Consider the following 18702-nt stretch of genomic DNA (forward strand, 5'->3'; position numbering starts at 1 on the left):
AACCACAAAATCCAAGTGTTGGGTCTCACCCAGGCCTCACTTACCCTCATCTGAGGCCAGATGGGTTTTTACTCTCCCTAGGAACTTCCCACGGTGGAAATCTTGCTATGGATTAACATAGCACATATGGCAGCACGAGGCCCTGGAAAAATACTTGGTGAAAGCATGCACAGTCCAGAAGTCCACTGCTAGCTCTCTACCCTGCAGATATTCTTGTAAATGCGCCCAGAAGACATGGAGAACATTCTCCGTAGATTTTTTGAAATGGTATAAACTTAGAAACGACCAACCCAAATGTTCATGAACAAAGGAATGGAGACAACTGCTGGTACATTTGTACAGTGCAGTTACGCTGTGGTAAAGAGGAACCTCATTTAATGTATACGTGAATCTGAAGATCAATTTAAGATGCAAGTCACAGAAGAATGCAGAGTGTGATTCCCTTTATTTAAAGTTCAAAACCAGGACAAAGTAGACATATCTCTTAGGATTACATCCATAGGTGATAAAACAATAAAAAGCCAGAGAATTGTAATGTAACTTTGTGAACTAGTTACCTGAGGTACTGAGAGTAAGAAACCAATGGCATTTCGAGGACACTCTGTGGATTCTAAGGTACTGGTAATATTCTCCATCTTAGCTTGGTTGGTGAGTTCATGAGCATAGTCATGCTCTGCATAATGACGTCTCGGTCAACGATGGACCATATGTACAACAGTGGTCCCATAAAATTAGTACCATAGAGCCTATGTGTGTAGTAGGCTATCCCATCCAGGTTTGTGTAAGTAAACTCTATGATGTTCACACAATGACAAAATCACCTAACCATGAATTTCTCAGAACGTATCCCTGTCGTTAAGTGACAGATGACTGAAATTATTCTTCCTCTCTAAACTGGCGCATGTATTTTACAAATGCTTTTATATGTGCATTTAACAGAAATTCAAGGAAAAAATCCTATGTGCTCAGTTGAGGAATATCTACCCCAACATCTATCTATGATATCCCTTATATCTATCCCTGGTGATGCTCCTTTGTGTCAATCTCTACCATCTCTCTATTCTTGTGCATAGGCAATAAACACAGTGAGGAGATCCTTAAGATACAGCAACTGTAGGGAGCGTGGAAGAAAATTCAGGTAAGGACATCGTGGTCAGGTAATTCAAAGCTACATTTGGGACCCTATCTGGGCACCATTTTTAGGATGCAAAGCATTTACTAGCAGCTACTTGTTGTTTCACGTTGGGCAACATCAAAGTCCATCCCATTTGAAGGAAGTTCTCTACTGCATCTCAACTCGGTAGGACACAGTGTCTCTCCCGTTAGGACAAAAGCAAAAGCCAAGAGATGATCTTTGCCTAGTCTTTGGCAGTCAGGACACAAGCACTGTAATCCTGGCTCTGGGACAGTAAACGTGAGGTCACATTCACTAAGGGCCAGCAAAGTTTCATTTGTAAAACACTACTGCTCATTCGTGGTGGTGGCAGTGTAGGACCTGTAAAGGAGCAGGCCAGAGCTTTCCAGATCATAGGGTCATGGTTTCACTTCCCGCTTTTCAACCTGATTTACTTTGGTTCCTCTCCATTTTCAAAGGTGGTTCATTTCTATCCCATCCATTCAATGAGCTCTTGAGACACTGTCAATAAATTGCTTTTCTAAGAGGGTCAGAGTCAATTTACGCTACTTGTTACCAAGATCTTGACTGTTAAACAATGAGAATATAAACATTTTCAAGTCTTGTTGGCTTTGGTGAATATCCTCCAATATGAATTCGCCAGTGTTGAGTGAGGTGAGACCTGCATCTGAAGGCCATCCCACACGTGAGGCAATCCAAGGGCTTTTCACCAGTGTGAATTCTCTTATGTTGACAAAGTGATGACCAAGTATTAAAGGCCTTCCCACATGCATGGTATCCAAAGGGTTTCATGCCACTGTGTGTCCTATCGTGCATCACAAGCGAAGAGTGGTTACTGAAGATTTTCCCACAAATGTGACATTCGTAGGGCCTTTCTCCTGTGTGACTCCTCCTGTGAATAACGAAATGGGACCGACAGGTAAAGGCTTTTCCACATCCCTGACATTCGTAGGGTTTCTCACCAGTATGAATTCTCCCGTGTGGAGTGAGCTGCACCACACGGCAGAAGGTCTTTTTGCAGTCCTCACAATGATAGGGTTTTTCTCCAGTGTGAGTTCTCTGATGCTCAATCAGGGAAGAGAGATGTATGAAGGATTTCTTACACTTACTGCACTCGTAGAGTTTTTCTCCAGAATGGATTTTCTGATGTCGAATGAGCTGTGCACTCCGAGTGAAGGTTCTGCCATAGTCCTTACATTCACAGGGTTTTTCTCCACGATGAATTCTCTGGTGGTCAATGAAGGCTGAGAAAGAGCTGAAGGCCTTTCCACACTCACTGCATTCATGGAATTTTTCTCTGGTATGCATACTCTGGTGCTGAGTAAGATGAGTCACCTGACTAAGTTCTTCCTACATTCTTTACATTCGTAAGGTTTCTCACCCGTGTGAGTTCTCTCATGCTGGTTAAGTTGTGCCCTCTGATTGAAGGTTTTACTACACTCGGTACATTTATAGGGTCTCTCTCCTGTGTGGATTCTCTGATGTTGAATAGAGTTGGGTGGTGCCTGAAGGATTTCCCACACTCATGACATTGGCAGCACTTCTCTTCCTTAAGAATTTTCTGACAGACAATAAGGTATGTATCGGTGCAGGAAGTTTCTTCATGTTCTTTACATGACTTGCTTGTTTCATTCATCACTATTTCATGTTGGAATGTTTCTTCTTTTATACTCTTCCTTAGAGAGAATTCCTTGCTCTCCCGTATTGACTTGCTCTCTGAAAATGAATACAAAAATATATTAATATAAAGAAATATACATATTCCCACTTTTGAGAATCTATCCTTAGATAAAGGCTCTAATACTCAAGGATATATGTACAAGGACATTTATTGTCAAACTCTACTGGCAAAAAAGCTGGGAAAAAATACATATATTCACTAAAAGTACCTGTTTGAGTTGATGATATTATGTCCAATAGTCTTGCTTATTTATGGAACTATTAAAAATCATGAGTTTTAGCTATATTGACTTGAAGAAATGAAACTGATTGAGAAAATCAAGTTGCAATGTAACAAGTGTAGAAAGATATCTATTTTGTGAAATACTAAACGCTCCCTGGGTGTGTGTGTCTGTGTGTTGTGTGCGTATTAGCATGGATACAGATGCAAATGGACACCTACTATATTATTACCATTGGTCCTTTAGGGTAGTGAGAATAAAAACCTGCAAGGAGATTATTAATTTTTTCCTTTTACAGCATGTCCCCAAATACTTGATAAAACAAACCCACCTTGGTTTTATAGGTTTAGAATAAGATTTTTAATATCATCACATGCTCTAACTAGCCATCATCCACCGAATCTAATCACTTTGAGAATGAAACATTCATAAAATGACACAAAGTACACATCTATTTGTATGGATCATGAATGATACAAAGTTTCAGAGACTGGATAGGCAGATATTTGGAAGTAGGGCCTTTAAAGAGGTAAAATTGGGTCACTGGGGGGCCCCTAATCCAATATGACTGGTGTCCTTGTAAGAAGAGATGAGAACACAGAAACACAGAGAGGGATGACCATGTGAGGACATAGGGAGGAAATGGCTATCTACAAGACAAGGAGTGAGGGCTCAGGAGAAACTAATCTTGCCGACATCTTGATCTTGGACTTCCAGCCTCCAGAACTGTGAGGAAATAAATGTCTGTGTTTACAACCCCCAGTCCATGGAACTTTACTACAGCAGCCCTAGCAAACTGATACAAGGGTCTTGCCTAGAACTGAAGTTAATTCTCCTCCTCTCTATCACAGCATAATTTGAAGACTCTGGACTACTTGATCATTCTGCAGACTATCACACTGGTCCACTATATTGATAACATCTTGCTCACGAGACCTGAACAAGAGGTGGCAAGTAACCTTGATGACCTGGTAAGACACGTGTGCTCCAGCAGGTGGGAGCACATAGGTGAGCTCTATGAAGACCTGGCACATAGGGAAGATTTTAGGGGTGCTGTGGTCCAGGGCATGTGGCACCATCCCTGCCAAAATAAAGGATAAATTATTGTACCTTGTACCTCCTGCTACCAAGAGAGAGGCACAATGCTTGAAAGGAGGTAGCATATTCCATACTTGGAGATACTGCTCTGATCCACTTAAAGGGCAAGGTGGAAAGTACTAGTTTTTTTTTGTTCTTTTTTTTGTGTCTGAGGAAGATCAGCCCTGAGCTAACATCCATGCCAATCCTCCTCTTTTTGCTGAGGAAGACTGGCCCTGGGCTAACATCGTGCCCATCTTCCTCCACATTATGTGGGACACCGCCACAGCATGGCCTGACTAGCAGTGAGTCAGTGTGCAACCGGGATCCGAACCCGGGCCACCAGCAGCAGAGCATGTGCACTTAACCGCTACACCACAGGACTGGCCCATGAAAGTACTAGTTTTGAGTGAGACCCAGAACAAGGTCCAGGCTATGGTACAAGTAGCTTTGATGCCTGAGCCATTACTGGGCAGATCCCATGGGACCAGAGGTATCTGTGGTAGAAAAAGATGCCATATGGGACCCCCACAGGAGAGTCATACCTCAGACCCCTCCATTTATGCCATCTGCAGCAGAGAACTATACATCTTAAAAATAGCTCTTGGCATGATACTAGGTACCAGGAGACACCATCTGCCTGAGGGACATTGTTATGAACAGAATGTTTGTGTCCCCCACAAGTTCATATGTTGAAATCCTAACCCCCATGGGATGATATTTGGAATTAGGGCCTTTGGGAGGTGATTAGGTCAGAGGGCGGATCCATCATGAATGGCATTAGTGCTCTTATAAAAGACCCCAGAGAGCTCTCTCGTCCCTTCCGCCACACGAGGACAGAGAAGATGGTGTCTATGAACCAGGAAGCGGGCCCTCATCAGACACTGAATCTGCCAGTGCCTTGATCTTGCACTTCCAGCCTCCAGACCACGAGAAATAAATGTTTGTTGTTTAAGTCGCCCAGCCTATGGTATTTTTGTTAAAGCAGCCAGAATGGACTAAGACAGACATCCTGTGCTTATGTGGCCCAAACTGCCAACATGAGCTGGGTACTGTCCAAACCACCAGCTCTCGGGTGGGGTGGACCAGCAGCAATCTTCCAGGAGATGTAAGAGGTGCATCCAGGATCAGGCTTAAACTGGTCCCGAGGTACAGGTAAGCTGCACACGCAAGTGGCCAGACTCCTGCACCGTCCACCACTGATGTGCTGATCCTTGGCCACTCCAATGCTTGTGCCGTACTCACCCTGTTTAAAATTCCCTAATCTTGGCTCCTACTTTGCCAAAGGTATTTCAGAACCTCTCTTTAATTCCCCTTATTAAACAGTAATTCCCTTGATGGGTTATATTCTCTTAGAAAATGCACATTCTTGGCCTTAATTAAAGGATGAATATGTTTGTTAATAGACTAGCTCTTGGACGGATGTATTTATTCAATTGATCAAAGGATGGAATGAGTACTTTTTGGATAGATAAAGAAAACAGAAGCATTGAGGAATGTTTTTGAAAAAACAGCCTTATGAATGAATGAACGAAAGATGATGAGCTGGTGAAAAACAACCTAGAGGGTAAAGGTAGAAAGCTGATCATAAACAAGGGGCAGGACACACTTACATCTGGAGGCCAGAGGGAATTATGAAAAAAGATTTAGCAGCAGGGCGATGAATGAGGATGAAAGGTGGATCCACTGTGGAGCTCAAAGGGCCCTCTGAAGGGAGATGTCCAAACACCTCGACGCTGCTGTAACTCAGGGAGCAGCTGGCCTTCTGCATGGGTAGCCCTCCTTCTGCTTGGTTCCTGACTCACCTGGCCATGGAATTCCTGCCTCCTCGCTCCTCATCCCCCAGGGCTGTTCACCTTGCTCCAAGAGGAGAGCTACATTGGGCTTAGAAATGGAAATGCTTGTGCCAAGAAAAAGATGGCAATTGGCCACGCTGCCATTATCCAAGAATTCAGCTCCACCACCATGGGAATCAGGATAAAAGCCCTTTACAAGAATGACTAGAAGATGTGTACAGGTTTTCTGAAGGATGGGAGAGAGGAAGTTGCCCATTTCTTTTTTTTTTTTTTTTAAAGATTTTATTTATTCATTTTTTTCCCCCCCAAAGCTGCAGTAGATAGTTGTATGTCATAGGTTCACATCCTTCTAGTTGCTGTACGTGGGACTCGGCCTCGCGTTGGACGGAGAAGTGGTGCCTCGGGGCGCGCCCGGGATCCGAACCCGGGCCGCCAGCATCAGAGCGCGCGCACTTAACCGCTAAGCCACAGAGCCGGCCCTGCCCATTTCTAACTGTGCTCTTCATGGGACATGGAACAAAAGAATAAAGGCCACAGTGGTTCCCCAGATATTTCCACCAGAAGGAGGAAGAAACACCAGGAAATAGATGCTGAATTAAGGGCTTGACACACACACACAGCCATACCAGGTTCTGATAGTTCTCCATCATCACCGCTGTATACAGTTCTCTCTGCGCAGGGTTCAGGAATCCCCACTCTTCCTGGGAGAAGTCGATGGCCACATCTCAGAATGTCACTCATCATTGAAATGGCAAACACTTTCTTACTCACAAAGCCTTGGGAAGACAGCCGAAGCCTCAGCTGAAAGAAACCATGTACTGTATAGGCGTGTGGTGTGGACTACTGGGTCCAGTTTTCCTTCTGCCAAGTACATGTACATGTTACAGACAATGGAAACCAGCTCTTTGGATGGGAAGAAGTATACTGTATTATCTACCAAAATGTTAAAACTCTTCATGGGTTTATGGATTTCTCTTTTTGTAAGTATATTTCATAATTTTCTAGAATACTTCAAAATATATTTTTTTAATTTGTGTGTATATGTGTGAAACGGAAGCTGCTCTCCAACAAGTGAGGAAAAAAGAAAAATCTCATTTCTTTTTCAATTTGTCCTTGGATGTGGGTATTAAAGCTTGAGGCACTTAAAAATCTGCAGTATTCAGGAGGATCTCCATTTTATTATATGACTTTATTCTTTTCATTTCCTAACATCTTTGCTAACTCTCCCTCTTCCATGGCATGTAGCTGGGTTTTAGTCCCATCTGAAAAGCACAAGAACAAGTCAGTCTGACTGTAGGTGACATATACTGGTAATGGTCCCATTGCAGGAAAACAAAAATGAGACCATAACTCACCTGTGATGGGCCTTCCAGTCCAGTGGTTAGTCTCCCCTTCACTGGGCCCCTCTCTTGAGGAACAGAATCCTGTGAATGCAGAGCTGAGGAGAAGGAAGGAATGATGGAAAAAAAAAAAAAAGCCTCAAATCTGTTGCCGTTCCCTCTTATCTACTTCCCCGTCAAACATCAAAATAGAGTGCAGGGTCAGATCACAACACCTTTGTGTGAGCACTAGTGGTTCTGGAAAAAACTGGCCATGAAAACCCTATGAATAGCAGCAGAGCATTGTCTGATAGAGCACCAGAAGGTGAGAGGACGGTGCAAAAAGACCCAGCAGGGTTCCACTCTGCTGTCCACAGGGTCACTAGGCATTGGAATCTACTCAACAGCACTAACAGCAACAAACTGCTTCTCGAAGTTGTGAGAGATCCTGTTGCGATGTCTCAACATCCATTCCTCAGAATGGTCACTGATAATATTGACAATCATAACAACACCTAATGTTCTGGGTGCTTGACATGTGTTACCTTCATGCTCTGTCAGGGCTGAAGCAGCCATTCCTCTCTGTCTAGATGTCTCTCCCTGGAAAGGGCAGAATCCTGAGATGGCAGCTGGGGAAAGAGAAAGGACGGATAAGAGAGACCAGGTCTACTTGGCAGCTCCTTGCATCAATAGTTTAGAAATTCCTCCTTCCGAAAAAATTTAAATAATGTTCAAAAGAGTTCTCAGCATTGTGAATAAGCACAGGAAGAGGTATTCAACACCATTTATCATCAGTGAAATGGAATAGGACAGTGAGAATTAAAACAAAAGAAGAATCCAGTAAAGTAGCAAAATGAAGAATTAATTTGGAGAAATAAATATCCTACATAGACATAAACAATAGAGAACAAAAAGATAAAGAAAACTCCATTCCCAGTGGCAACAAAGAAGATAAAATACTTAGGAACACACTTAATAAAAAGTGTGCAAATCCTATATGATGTAGTCTTCCAAATACTCTTGAAAGACACAAACTAGACTTGAACAAACAGAAAGATACCCCTTTTTCTTGGATAGGAAGATGAAACCATCACAATGATGTCAGTTCCTTAAGAACTGATCGCTGACATAGCAAACACTCTCTTACTCACAAGTGGACACTGTACTTGGTCCGTACATCCTCAGCTAAAGACAAAAAGAAGGGCACCCATATTTAAAGGATAGGTGTGTATTAGCATTTCTGCTACTTGTGCATTCTAGGACTAAGCAAATAAGTAATTATATTGTGCTTAGTGGGAGACAGGTTTCCTCCTGTCACAGAACAGAGTTTTAAATATAGAAAAGCTCAGTGGCGCAAGCGGTTAAGTGCGCACTCTCTGCTGCAGCGACCCGGGGTTCGCAGGTTTGGATCCTGGGCGTGCACGGACACACCGCTTGTCAAGCCATGCTGTGGCGGCGTCCCATATAAAGTAGAGGAAGATGGGCATGGATGTTAGCCCAGGGCCAGTCTTCCTCAGCAAAAAAAAGAGGAGGATTGGCAGATGTTAGCTCAGGGCCGATCTTCCTCACAAAAAATAAAAATAAATAAATAAATATAGAAAAGTGGTGTACTGGAATTGGAGTTATCTGTGAATGCACTGGTTTTAATGTATGTAATGCAGACACACAAACATAGATGTTTGTGCATATGAATCTATTCATTAGGATAGGATATCCTATCTGTCCCTTAACAGGGCCTAGAAACAGTAACACCCAAGTAGTAATGAACACACTCAGCCCCCACATCTTGCTTTCTAAGTACCATTCTCTAACAAAACAAAACAAAATGCACGCTAGGACTCCATGGAGAAATAGAGACTCCAGGGCCGAGTCAGGGATGTGCCTGGAACATCTTGTGGTGCAGGAAAGTAAAGAAGTGCTCATAAAATAACGTGCCACGTCAAAAACACACAGGAGCCAACGTGAAGGTGCTCCCAATGGCTAACCCAGAGACAACGCGAGCAAAACAAAGACTTATATCATTGGTTTATAATCCACAGAATACAATAATTACCACGAGTCCATTCTGATATAAATAAACGAATAAGTAAGTGGAGAAGGAACGGCTTTTCTTTACAGCACACCAATTAATAAATGTAGAAGGAATAAGAGAAATAGAAATTCAACGTTAGGTAACTATCACAGTAATCACTGTTGTAGGCAAGAATGGATGATAAAAATAATGGGTGAAAATGTTTAGAAACAGGATATTCGCAGTCTCAGAGTACCTCCTCTCAACATATTTATTAATTACAAGAACTAAAATAATAACTTTACAAGGGAAAAACCTGTCAGATATCATCTCAACCACGTTATCAAAGTAATCACTCCCAGTTGACATCACGTGCTGCCTGATGTGATGCACTCAGAAAGGCACATCACTGCTATGGTATTTGTTTCCAAAATGGATAACCTCAATCTAATCACGAGAAAACATCAGACCTACGCAAGTTAAGGTCATTCTATAAAATAAGTGGCCTAGACTCCTTAAAAAGTATCAAAGTCATGAAAGACAAAGAACAACTAAGACACTGTCATAAATTGGAAGAGACTAAGGAGACATGACAACTAAATGCAATGTGGATTGGATCCTGGAACAAAAAGAGTACCCGTGTGGGAAAGCTGGCCAAATTGAGTGAGGCCAAGACATTAGTTAATAGTATTTTATCGACGTTATTTCCTGGTTTCATGATGTTTATGCAAGATATTAGCTTCGGTTGTGACTGGTGAAGGGTATGTGTGAGTTCTGTACTATTTTTGCAACTTTTCTCTAATTCCAAAATTATTTCATAATAAAAAGTTTTATTTTTTTATTTATTTTTCCCCCAAAGCCCCAGTAGATAGTTGTATGTCACAGCCGCACATCCTTCTAGTTGCTGTATGGGGGATGCCGCCTCAGCGTGGCCGGAAAAGCAGTGCGTCGGTGCGCGCCCGGGATCCGAACCCGGGCCGCCAGTAGCGGAGCGCACACACTTAACCGCTAAGCCACGGGGCCGGCCCTAAAAAGTTTTTAAAAAGAGGATGTCATGAGGGGGCCGGCTGAGGTGGCATCCCCCATACAGCAACTAGAAGGATGTGCAGCTGTGACATACAACTATCTACTGGGGCTTTGGGGAGATAAAGGGAAAAAAAAGGAGGAGGATTGGCAACAGATGTTAGCTCAGGGCCGGTCTTCCTCAGCAAAAAGAGGAGGATTGGCATGGATGTTAGCTCAGGGATAATCTTCCTCACAAAAAAAAAAAAAAAGAGGATGTCATGAAATACAAAGACTGAGGAAATGTCAGTCAGATTAAAGGAGACTAAAGAGGGCCGGCCCCATGGCTCAGCAGTTAAGTGCGCACACTCTGCTGCTGGCGGCCCGGGTTTGGATCCCGGGTGTGCACAGACACACTGCTTCTCCGGCCATTCTGAGGCCGTGTCCCACATACAGCAACTAGAGGGATGTGAAGCTATGACATACAACTATCTACTGGGGCTTTGGGGGGAAAAAATAAATAAATAAAATCTTTAAAAATAAAAAAAAAAAAAGGAGACTAAAGAAACATGACATTTACATGTATATGACAATCTTCTTTTGTTATAAAAGACATCACGGGGATAACCAACCTAGGATTATATAATAGAATTGTATTGATGTGAATTAACTGATTTTTTGATAACTTCACTACAGTTATATAAGAGAATGTCCTTGTTTGTAAGAAATTCACATTGAAATACTTAGGTTAGGTAAAGAGGCATCATGTCAGCAACTTACTCTCAAATGGTTCCAAACAATAATATGTATATACAGAGAGAAATATATGGACAAAGCAAATGTAGTGAAAGGTTAACATTTGGGGAACTAGGATAAGAGAATAACAGAGTTCTTTGTACTTTTCTTGCACCATTTTTTTAAGTTTGAAGATATGTCATAAAGTAAAATAATAATAAACCATGTAACCCACTAACTCACTCACTGGAAGGTTATTTAATTTTGTGACTGCCATTTGTTAAAAGAACTTTAGTCAGAATTTGCTACTCTATTATTTCTACCTGGTTCTATTCCTAGAGCTCACAGAAAAAAACTGCAACTTACATTCCTTTTCTCCAGAGACCCACTTTCACATCTCTCTCCAATGATCTCTTCTCCAGACAAATATACACAGATTTTCCTACCACTTTTCAAGAGACATAGTTTCCAGACCCTCCACTATCCTGGGCTCCCACCTCAGTATATGCTCCAGTGTATCGAAACACTTCATAAAATGCTGCTCCCAGAATCACGGTGAATCCTGTGATGGTCTAGTCATTACAGGACACAGGAGGACCATGACCTTCCAACTAGACTCCATGAGTTAATGGAAAAGGCAGAATCTCTAGAGTCGTCTAGGTGTGGTAGGAACCCCACCTCCAACACCACTCCCATCCGTCACTCTGCTTACACTGCAAGGAAGTGACTTCAGCGACTTCACTGGGACAGCGTCACTTTCATCTCTTCTCTCTTTTGACCATTTCAATTCTTTCCTACTTCTTGTCTTCACATCTTTTGTTCTTTGCTTCTGTTTTTAAAAGAGGTGGGAATATAAAAGTAACAAAAGTATGAACGAAAAAGTGACCCAATCAGGTATAAAAGTTCCTCATAGCAACTTTCCTTACAGAAATGAGGTACACACAGTATTTCCAACTAATAAACAAGCTATCAATTTGATTTGCTAAACAAACTTTTCTGAAGGTATAATGAATGCTCGAGAGGAAGAGCACCGGACACTTCAGGCATGAATGGAAACAGGCCTGCTTACCCAGAGTCCACCCAGTAAAGAGGGAAAGTGGATGACGCTATGAACTGCTGGAGAGTTTCCAGGCTGGAAAAAAATCCTCAGGTAGGGAGGGCAAGGAATATATTGAGGAGAGAATCTGCAAGTTAATGGCACTTTTGTCAAGGTCACTCGTCCTTTGCAGGACTTTTTTTGTCGCCATTGTTTTGTTTTGAGGTAACATTGGTTTATAACATTATATAATTTCAGTTGTACATCATTATATTTTGATTTCTGTGTGGACTACATCATGTTCACCACCCAAAGACTAATTATCGTCCGTCACTGGGCACATGTGCCCTTTTCCTCCTTTCACCCCTCCCCTTTGCAGAACTTTTCGAACCAAGCATAAGGTAGATCTTACCACAAGAACCCACGGTATCGGCAATGAAAGAATTTGAAAACTAAGTAAAATAGTTTTTAGCTATTGTAGGCAAGTAATAAATCAGAATGTCTATTGAAATTAAATTTGCTTCATTAAAAAAATTGGATACTACTATGTATATACACTTAAGATTTGTACATATTTCAATGAAGCATTTTTTAAAAGTTCTGTTCCCGGGGATAGAACAGACACAGCCACACACAGCTCCGCACACACTGACAGAGGGGTTTTGGTATAGCCAGCCCACAGCAGTCAGACACAAGAACCAGAATCAGCATAATTGGGTCTTGACTTGACATCGAATTCACGACAGATCTCGAGGACAGAAACTGAACTGGCAGTGAGATCTAGTGGGCTGAAAGTACAATTCCACGTGTCACGTTCTGTGGTTGCTGGAGTTTCCAGGCCTAAGTCAAGCCCACATTTAATAACAGTAACAGCAGCAGTATGTTAACTACGGTAAGCCTTCTGCACGTCACCTTTTCAACTGCACAACGACTGTGAAGCAGAGATTTAATTTTCCTCATCTGACAGATTGAAGGGCCAGAGTTGATTCTGAAACCTGGGTCTGGCTGAAACAAAAATCACTGCACTTTCAACCAGGCCCCTGCTTATTTGCACCCTGTGCCAGGCACCATCTCAAGCATTTAATCCTCACAGTACTATTAGCTTTTCAAGAAATACTGCCCCACTTGACACATGAGCAAACTGAAGCTCTGAAAAAGTAAATGATTAGCAAAAAGTCACACAGCCTCTCTAGATCTCAAAGGAGTCGTCAACAGAACACCCACAGACACGCATCAAGGGTCACACAGGAAATCCCACAACCACACGGGGAACCACACAACGCACAGCACAAGCCACCAGACACACCTAAGGGCTGACACCCCGGCTCCACACATCTCCAGGAACCGGCCTGCCCGCGATGAAGGTCACACATTCCCCGACCCCGGCATTATCCGAAGGGCCCTCCCCGCCACCGGCCCCCGGAAATCCAGTACCTGCTGATCCGAGAGGCCCCGCCCCTCCAGGAGGCGGCGGGAACCTACTCTACGCGCCTGCTCAGCCTCCCCTCATCGGGCTCCCGGGTACACGAAGCCACGCCCCCAAGGATGACCACACGCATGCGCGCTCCATCACTGGCGGACACCTTCCCTCTCAGGCACACACCAGCGACCCAATGCGCTGAGGCCCCGCCTCCATGGACGCCAGTACGCATGCGCGATCTATTCCTGAGCCCTACCCCGTCATCCCAGGCCCGAGAGACAGGTGCAGGAGGCCATGCCCTTTCGGATAAAGGTTACCCGCCTCATTAACAAACCTAGAAACTCCCAGTCTTACTCCCGCCCCTCGCTACCGAAGTCCCGGCCCCTAGCTGGCCAGGATCCCGTGGGATTCTGGACTCAGGGACAACAGCGATAGGACTGCATATGCGCACACGGAGGCTTCGACGACTCCCAGAAGCCACGGCGGCGCGTGGGTGGTGCTGGGTGCTGAGGTCGGCACTTCCGGTCGGCGGGGTTTTGGGAGACCTCGGTGGGTTTTGTGGCTGCTTCTCCTTCCTTGGGCCGTGTTCTCTTGACGCCACGCGGGGCGAGGACAGGTGTGAGGCGTGGGTCGCGCCGGGGTGGGGTGGCCGCGCCTCGGATCTGCTCCGGGGAGGGATGGGCGGTGAGGTCGGTGCCGGTCGGACCTGGCGTCGAGGCCTGTGAGCTGGGAGTTGTTCCGTGTGGGTGGGGGTAGCAGGGTGCGTGCGTGGTCAGTGTGATGGGGTGTGTGTGCGCGCGCGCGCAGCGAGTATTATTAAAACCACTGTCGTTAACTTTGTTAATGATTCTATCCCAGCATTGAACAAAGCCCCCGTTACGTTATTTGGGAACCAGCGCTGCACACTAAACAATGTTGCATCTTGACAGTGAAATTTTTCTTGGAGTTTATTCAAGGACATGGTTGAAAATGGGTGGCAGTGGGTTCGACATTCTGGTTTTTTAAAGTTTGCCTACTTCTCCTTAGCTCCGCATTCCCAGGACTCTGTTCTTCCTCTGGAGAGGGACCCAGCCAAGTGGGCATTAGGCGTGTCACAGGTAGGTCTTTGTTTTATCTTTGTTTCCTGCGACATCATGTTTCTTCAGTCCTGGAAACATCTAGGCTGTACTCAGGAAACTTGCTTGGGCAATAGAGACTGACAAGGGGACAAGGTCCGATGCCTTTCATTCCAGCAAAAGATGGGACACCCTCTTTCTCAGTGTCCCTCTCCTCTACTTTCAATGTTCATTTTTTATGCAGTGTGTTACTCGAAGTCTCCACTCTGACCTTCTTCTGAGCCCTTTTTGGGGTCAAAGATATGTCTCCTGGAGGGAAAGATAAGAGCCTTCATTTGGAGACTGTCATCTTCTTGAAGTAGAGGTGAATTCTCAGTCCTCTGTGACCTTCTTCACAGCCTTGGGACTGAGAGGGAGTAAGACAGAAAATACAGTTGGTTGGTTCAGTCACAGTAGTGGTACAGTCTGCCTCTGGAACGTTTAGGGAATAGGAATGTGATTGATGCCTTGAGCATAGAAGTCCAGTTTATCAGGGTGGGGAGATTTAAGTAGGCACCAGTAAAAGATGAAGTGTAGGATCCCGGATTAAATTTGAGGTTGGATAGCTTAAGCTGCCCTGAGTCAGGAATCATCTGTGGAATTCAGGGAAATACTTGATCTGCTCTCTGTAAATGAGGAGCAAGACAGTATGCCATAAAGAAGATTGGTGAGCTGGCTGTATTTCCTGGAGTAGGGCTACCTGCAGGCTGGTTGCATGGGCCTTGAAATTCTATGCAGGTACAAGCAGATTTGATTCTTTCTAAGCCCTCTAAATGTAGAAATTAAGGCATTTTACTGTGGAAAACAGATTTTTTCTTCTCCAACAGGAAACTCCTATTTTCTTTCTTTTAGGAAAAGAGGCAGTGTTTTCTCTACATGTGCTATTTGTTATGATAACTCAGATTATTTTTGAAGTTGCTAAATTATATTTCAAGAGAAAGCTATAAAAATATTTTAACAATCTTATATATGCCCACCATGCAGAAAAATTTTTTTTTACCATTTTATTCTAGTTTCTTTCTGTGTTTTGGTAATATGAAATATCTATGCCTAAGGCTTTTTTAACCACTACTTCTTGTCACATTGTCACATGTCACTTGTCACATGCTTCCTTTACTCTGTTGATATTTTTGTATGTTATCATTGTAATTGAGATATAATTTACAAATAATAAAACACGGATATTAACTAGGTAGTTTGGCTATTGATTACAGCCCTGTAACCGCCACTATAATCGAGATAGATTTCCATCACTTGTGAAAGTCCCTTCATGCCCTTTTCCCTGCCCTTACTCTGAGAGGAAACCACTTTCTTTTTTTTTTTTTTTTTTTTGTGAGATCAGCCCTATGCTAACATCTGCCAATCTTCCTCTTTTTTTGCTGAGGAAGACTGGCCCTGGGCTAACATCCGTGCCCATCTTCCTCCACTTTATATGGGACGCCGCCACAGCACAACTTGCCAAGCAGTGTGTCGGTGCGTGCCGGGATCCGAACCTGTGAACCCCAGGCTGCCGCAGCGGAGCGTGCGCACTTAACTGCTTGCGCCACCGGGCCTGCCCCTGTCTTGTTTTTATGACAATAATTTGTTTTGCCTTTTTTTTCTTTTGACTTCATATAAATGGGATCAAGTAGTATGTATGTTTGTATGTGTCTGGCTTCATTCATTCAACGTATGTTTTTTGAGAATCATTGGTGATGTCTATTAGTAGTTTATTCTTTACTGAGTAGTATTCCATGGTGTTAATATACTACAATCTGTTTATCATTTTCCTGTTAATAGACATTTGGATTGTTTCTGGATGTTTGGCTATTATGAATAAAACTTCTATAAATATTCTTGTACATGTCTTTTTGTGATACTTTAGAAGATGTAGTTATAGAAGAAATACTGGGATCTGAAGAGCATCAACAAAAGTCATTCATTAAAATAATCTATAGTGACAGAACTCAGGGTTTCCTAACGAGAGGTGATAGTGTCTGGAAGGGGTACTGAGGAAACCTGGAGGTGCTGGTAATGGTCTTTCTTGATCAGGCTTCTCCTTACATGGGTGGATTGCTTTGTGAAAATTCATCATGCACATTTAATGTTTTGTGCCTCTTTTGGTGTGCATTTATGTTGCGACAAAAATTTATAAAAAGAGCAGTCATTCATACTGAAGATTTCTTTTTGTTGTTGTTGAGGAAGATTCGCCCTGAGCTAACACCTGTTGCCAGTCTTCCTCTATTTTGTATGTGGGTTGCCGCCACAGCATGGCTGCTGACAAGTGGTGTAGGTCAGCACCTGGGAACTGAACCTGGGCCACCGCAGTGGAGCATGCCAAGCTTAACCACTAGGCCATGGGGTGGCCTCCATACTGAATGAAGATTTCTTGGGCCAGCCCCGTGGCTTAGTGGTTAAGTGCGCGCACTCTGCTGCTGGCGGCCCGGGTTCGGATCCCGGGCGCTCACCGATGCACCTTTTCTCCGGCCATGCTGAGGCCATGTCCCACATACAGCAACTAGAAGGATGTGCGACTATGATGTACAACTATCTACTGGGGCTTTGGGGGAAAATAATAAATAAAAAAACTTACTAAAAAAAAAAAAAGATTTCTCAAACCCCACATTCAAGTGAGAAAAGAGAAACTTTTTTTCCCTACTGGGAAGATTAGAGCTTCCATATCACATTTTAAATTGTCATTTCTTAAAAAGTGCTATATGGTTATTGTTGAGGTTTGACAGTACAAGTACATAACAGGAGAAAATAAATGTCATCTGTAATTATATAACTCAGAACCACTTTCATATTTTGTTGTAAAACTAGATGCATTTTTATCTCCACAGTTCTCTTTCACTTTGTCTCTTTGCCTGTATGTGTAATTTGTGAACTGCTGTTCTTCATATAGATACATAAATAGATTTTTTATGACAAAGCATTATTAAAAATAATTTAATGGTTGTGAACTGTATATTTACTAAAAATCATTGAATTATACCCTTAAAATGAATTTTATGGTATGTAAATTATAATTCAATAAAGCTATTAAAGATAAATAATTTAAAATTTGGTAGAAGGTGAAAGTGTTATGTATTTCTGCTACCATGGGGGTACCTTGATGTTCTTTAAGTTGACACAACAGAAGAAAGCAGTTTATATGTTGGAGCTAAACTTTGTCACTGTGGTGCAGAGATCATTCCATGTTCAATACAATAAAGTTTCAATGGCTTTTGACCTTATGCACTCTTGGTACAAACAGATGCTGCAGGGGCTGGCCCCATGGCATCGTGGTTAAGTTTGATGCATTCGGCTTTGGTGGCCCAGGTTCGTGGGTTCGGATCCTGGTTGCAGACCTACACGGCTTGTTGGCCATGCTGTGGCGGCGACCCACATATAAAGTAGAGAAATATTGGCACAGATGTTAGCTCAGGGCTAATCTTCCTCAGCAAAAACAAAAATCAAAAAAAAAAAACCAGATGGTGCAGACAAGGTGTTAGCTGGAAGGGACAGCATAAGGCAATTACAGGTGGTTGAAATCATTGTGAATCATAATTGTGTTAGGGTTCAGTGAAGTCTCGGATGTTGGAAGGGATAACTAGCCATGAACCAGGCATCCTCAGTCCATCCCCTGACTCATTCTCCACATGCAGCTGAAGATGAAACCTAACTCCTTGCTAGTCTTGCGGGCCCTGATAGAGGCAGATGAGGGGAAATCATAACACGTCTCCTGCAGTTTTCAGAGGCACGCTGTCTCCACCATTTGTTGCTGCACAACAAACTCAACCTAAAATGAAGTAGCTAGAGCAAGGACCTTTTTTTTATTTCCTATGATTCTGTGAGTGAGAAATTCAAACTAGGCATGTGCTGCCTGCTGGGGCTGGAATATCCAAGATGGCCTCTTCATTCACAGCTGTGATACTTAGAATAGCTGGGGTCCTATGTCTAGGCCTCTGTCTTTGCTGCCAGCTGGGTTCCTCAGCTTTATTCCATGTAGTCTCAGAACCTGTCCCTCTTCACTTGACCTCTTCATACGGCCTTCCCAGTGGGATGGCTGGACTTCTTGCCCTGAGCTTCCATGAGCGTAAAATAGAAGATGCCAAGCCTTCTTTTGGTTTTGACCTGGAGCTGGCACAGTGTCATTGCTGTTACATTCTGTTGATTAAAGCAAGTTATAGGCCCAACCCAGATTCAAGGAAAGGG

At 43.3% G+C, this 18702-nt stretch overlaps 1 protein-coding gene and 1 long non-coding RNA gene across 2 annotated transcripts; one reads left to right on the forward strand and one right to left on the reverse strand.

Moving 5' to 3' along the window:
• Positions 1-433: 433 nt before the first annotated feature.
• LOC106803277 (uncharacterized) lies at positions 434-13664 on the reverse strand. Its single transcript, XM_087422318.1, is given in 3 exon segments — positions 434-2481; positions 2484-2657; positions 13538-13664. Coding segments are annotated over 3 exon segments (1077 nt in total). The 3' UTR covers positions 434-1705.
• Positions 13665-13742: 78 nt separating this feature from the next.
• On the forward strand, positions 13743-16902 carry LOC147912703 (uncharacterized). Its single transcript, XR_015549412.1, has 3 exons — positions 13743-14048; positions 14459-14529; positions 15915-16902. It is a non-coding gene; the product is annotated as an uncharacterized LOC147912703 (long non-coding RNA).
• Positions 16903-18702: the final 1800 nt, after the last annotated feature.

The sequence above is a fragment of the Ceratotherium simum genome, chromosome 33, assembly GCF_057802395.1.
Source record: "Ceratotherium simum simum isolate JZ-2026a chromosome 33, ASM5780239v1, whole genome shotgun sequence".
NCBI classification, from domain to species: Eukaryota; Metazoa; Chordata; class Mammalia; order Perissodactyla; family Rhinocerotidae; genus Ceratotherium; species Ceratotherium simum.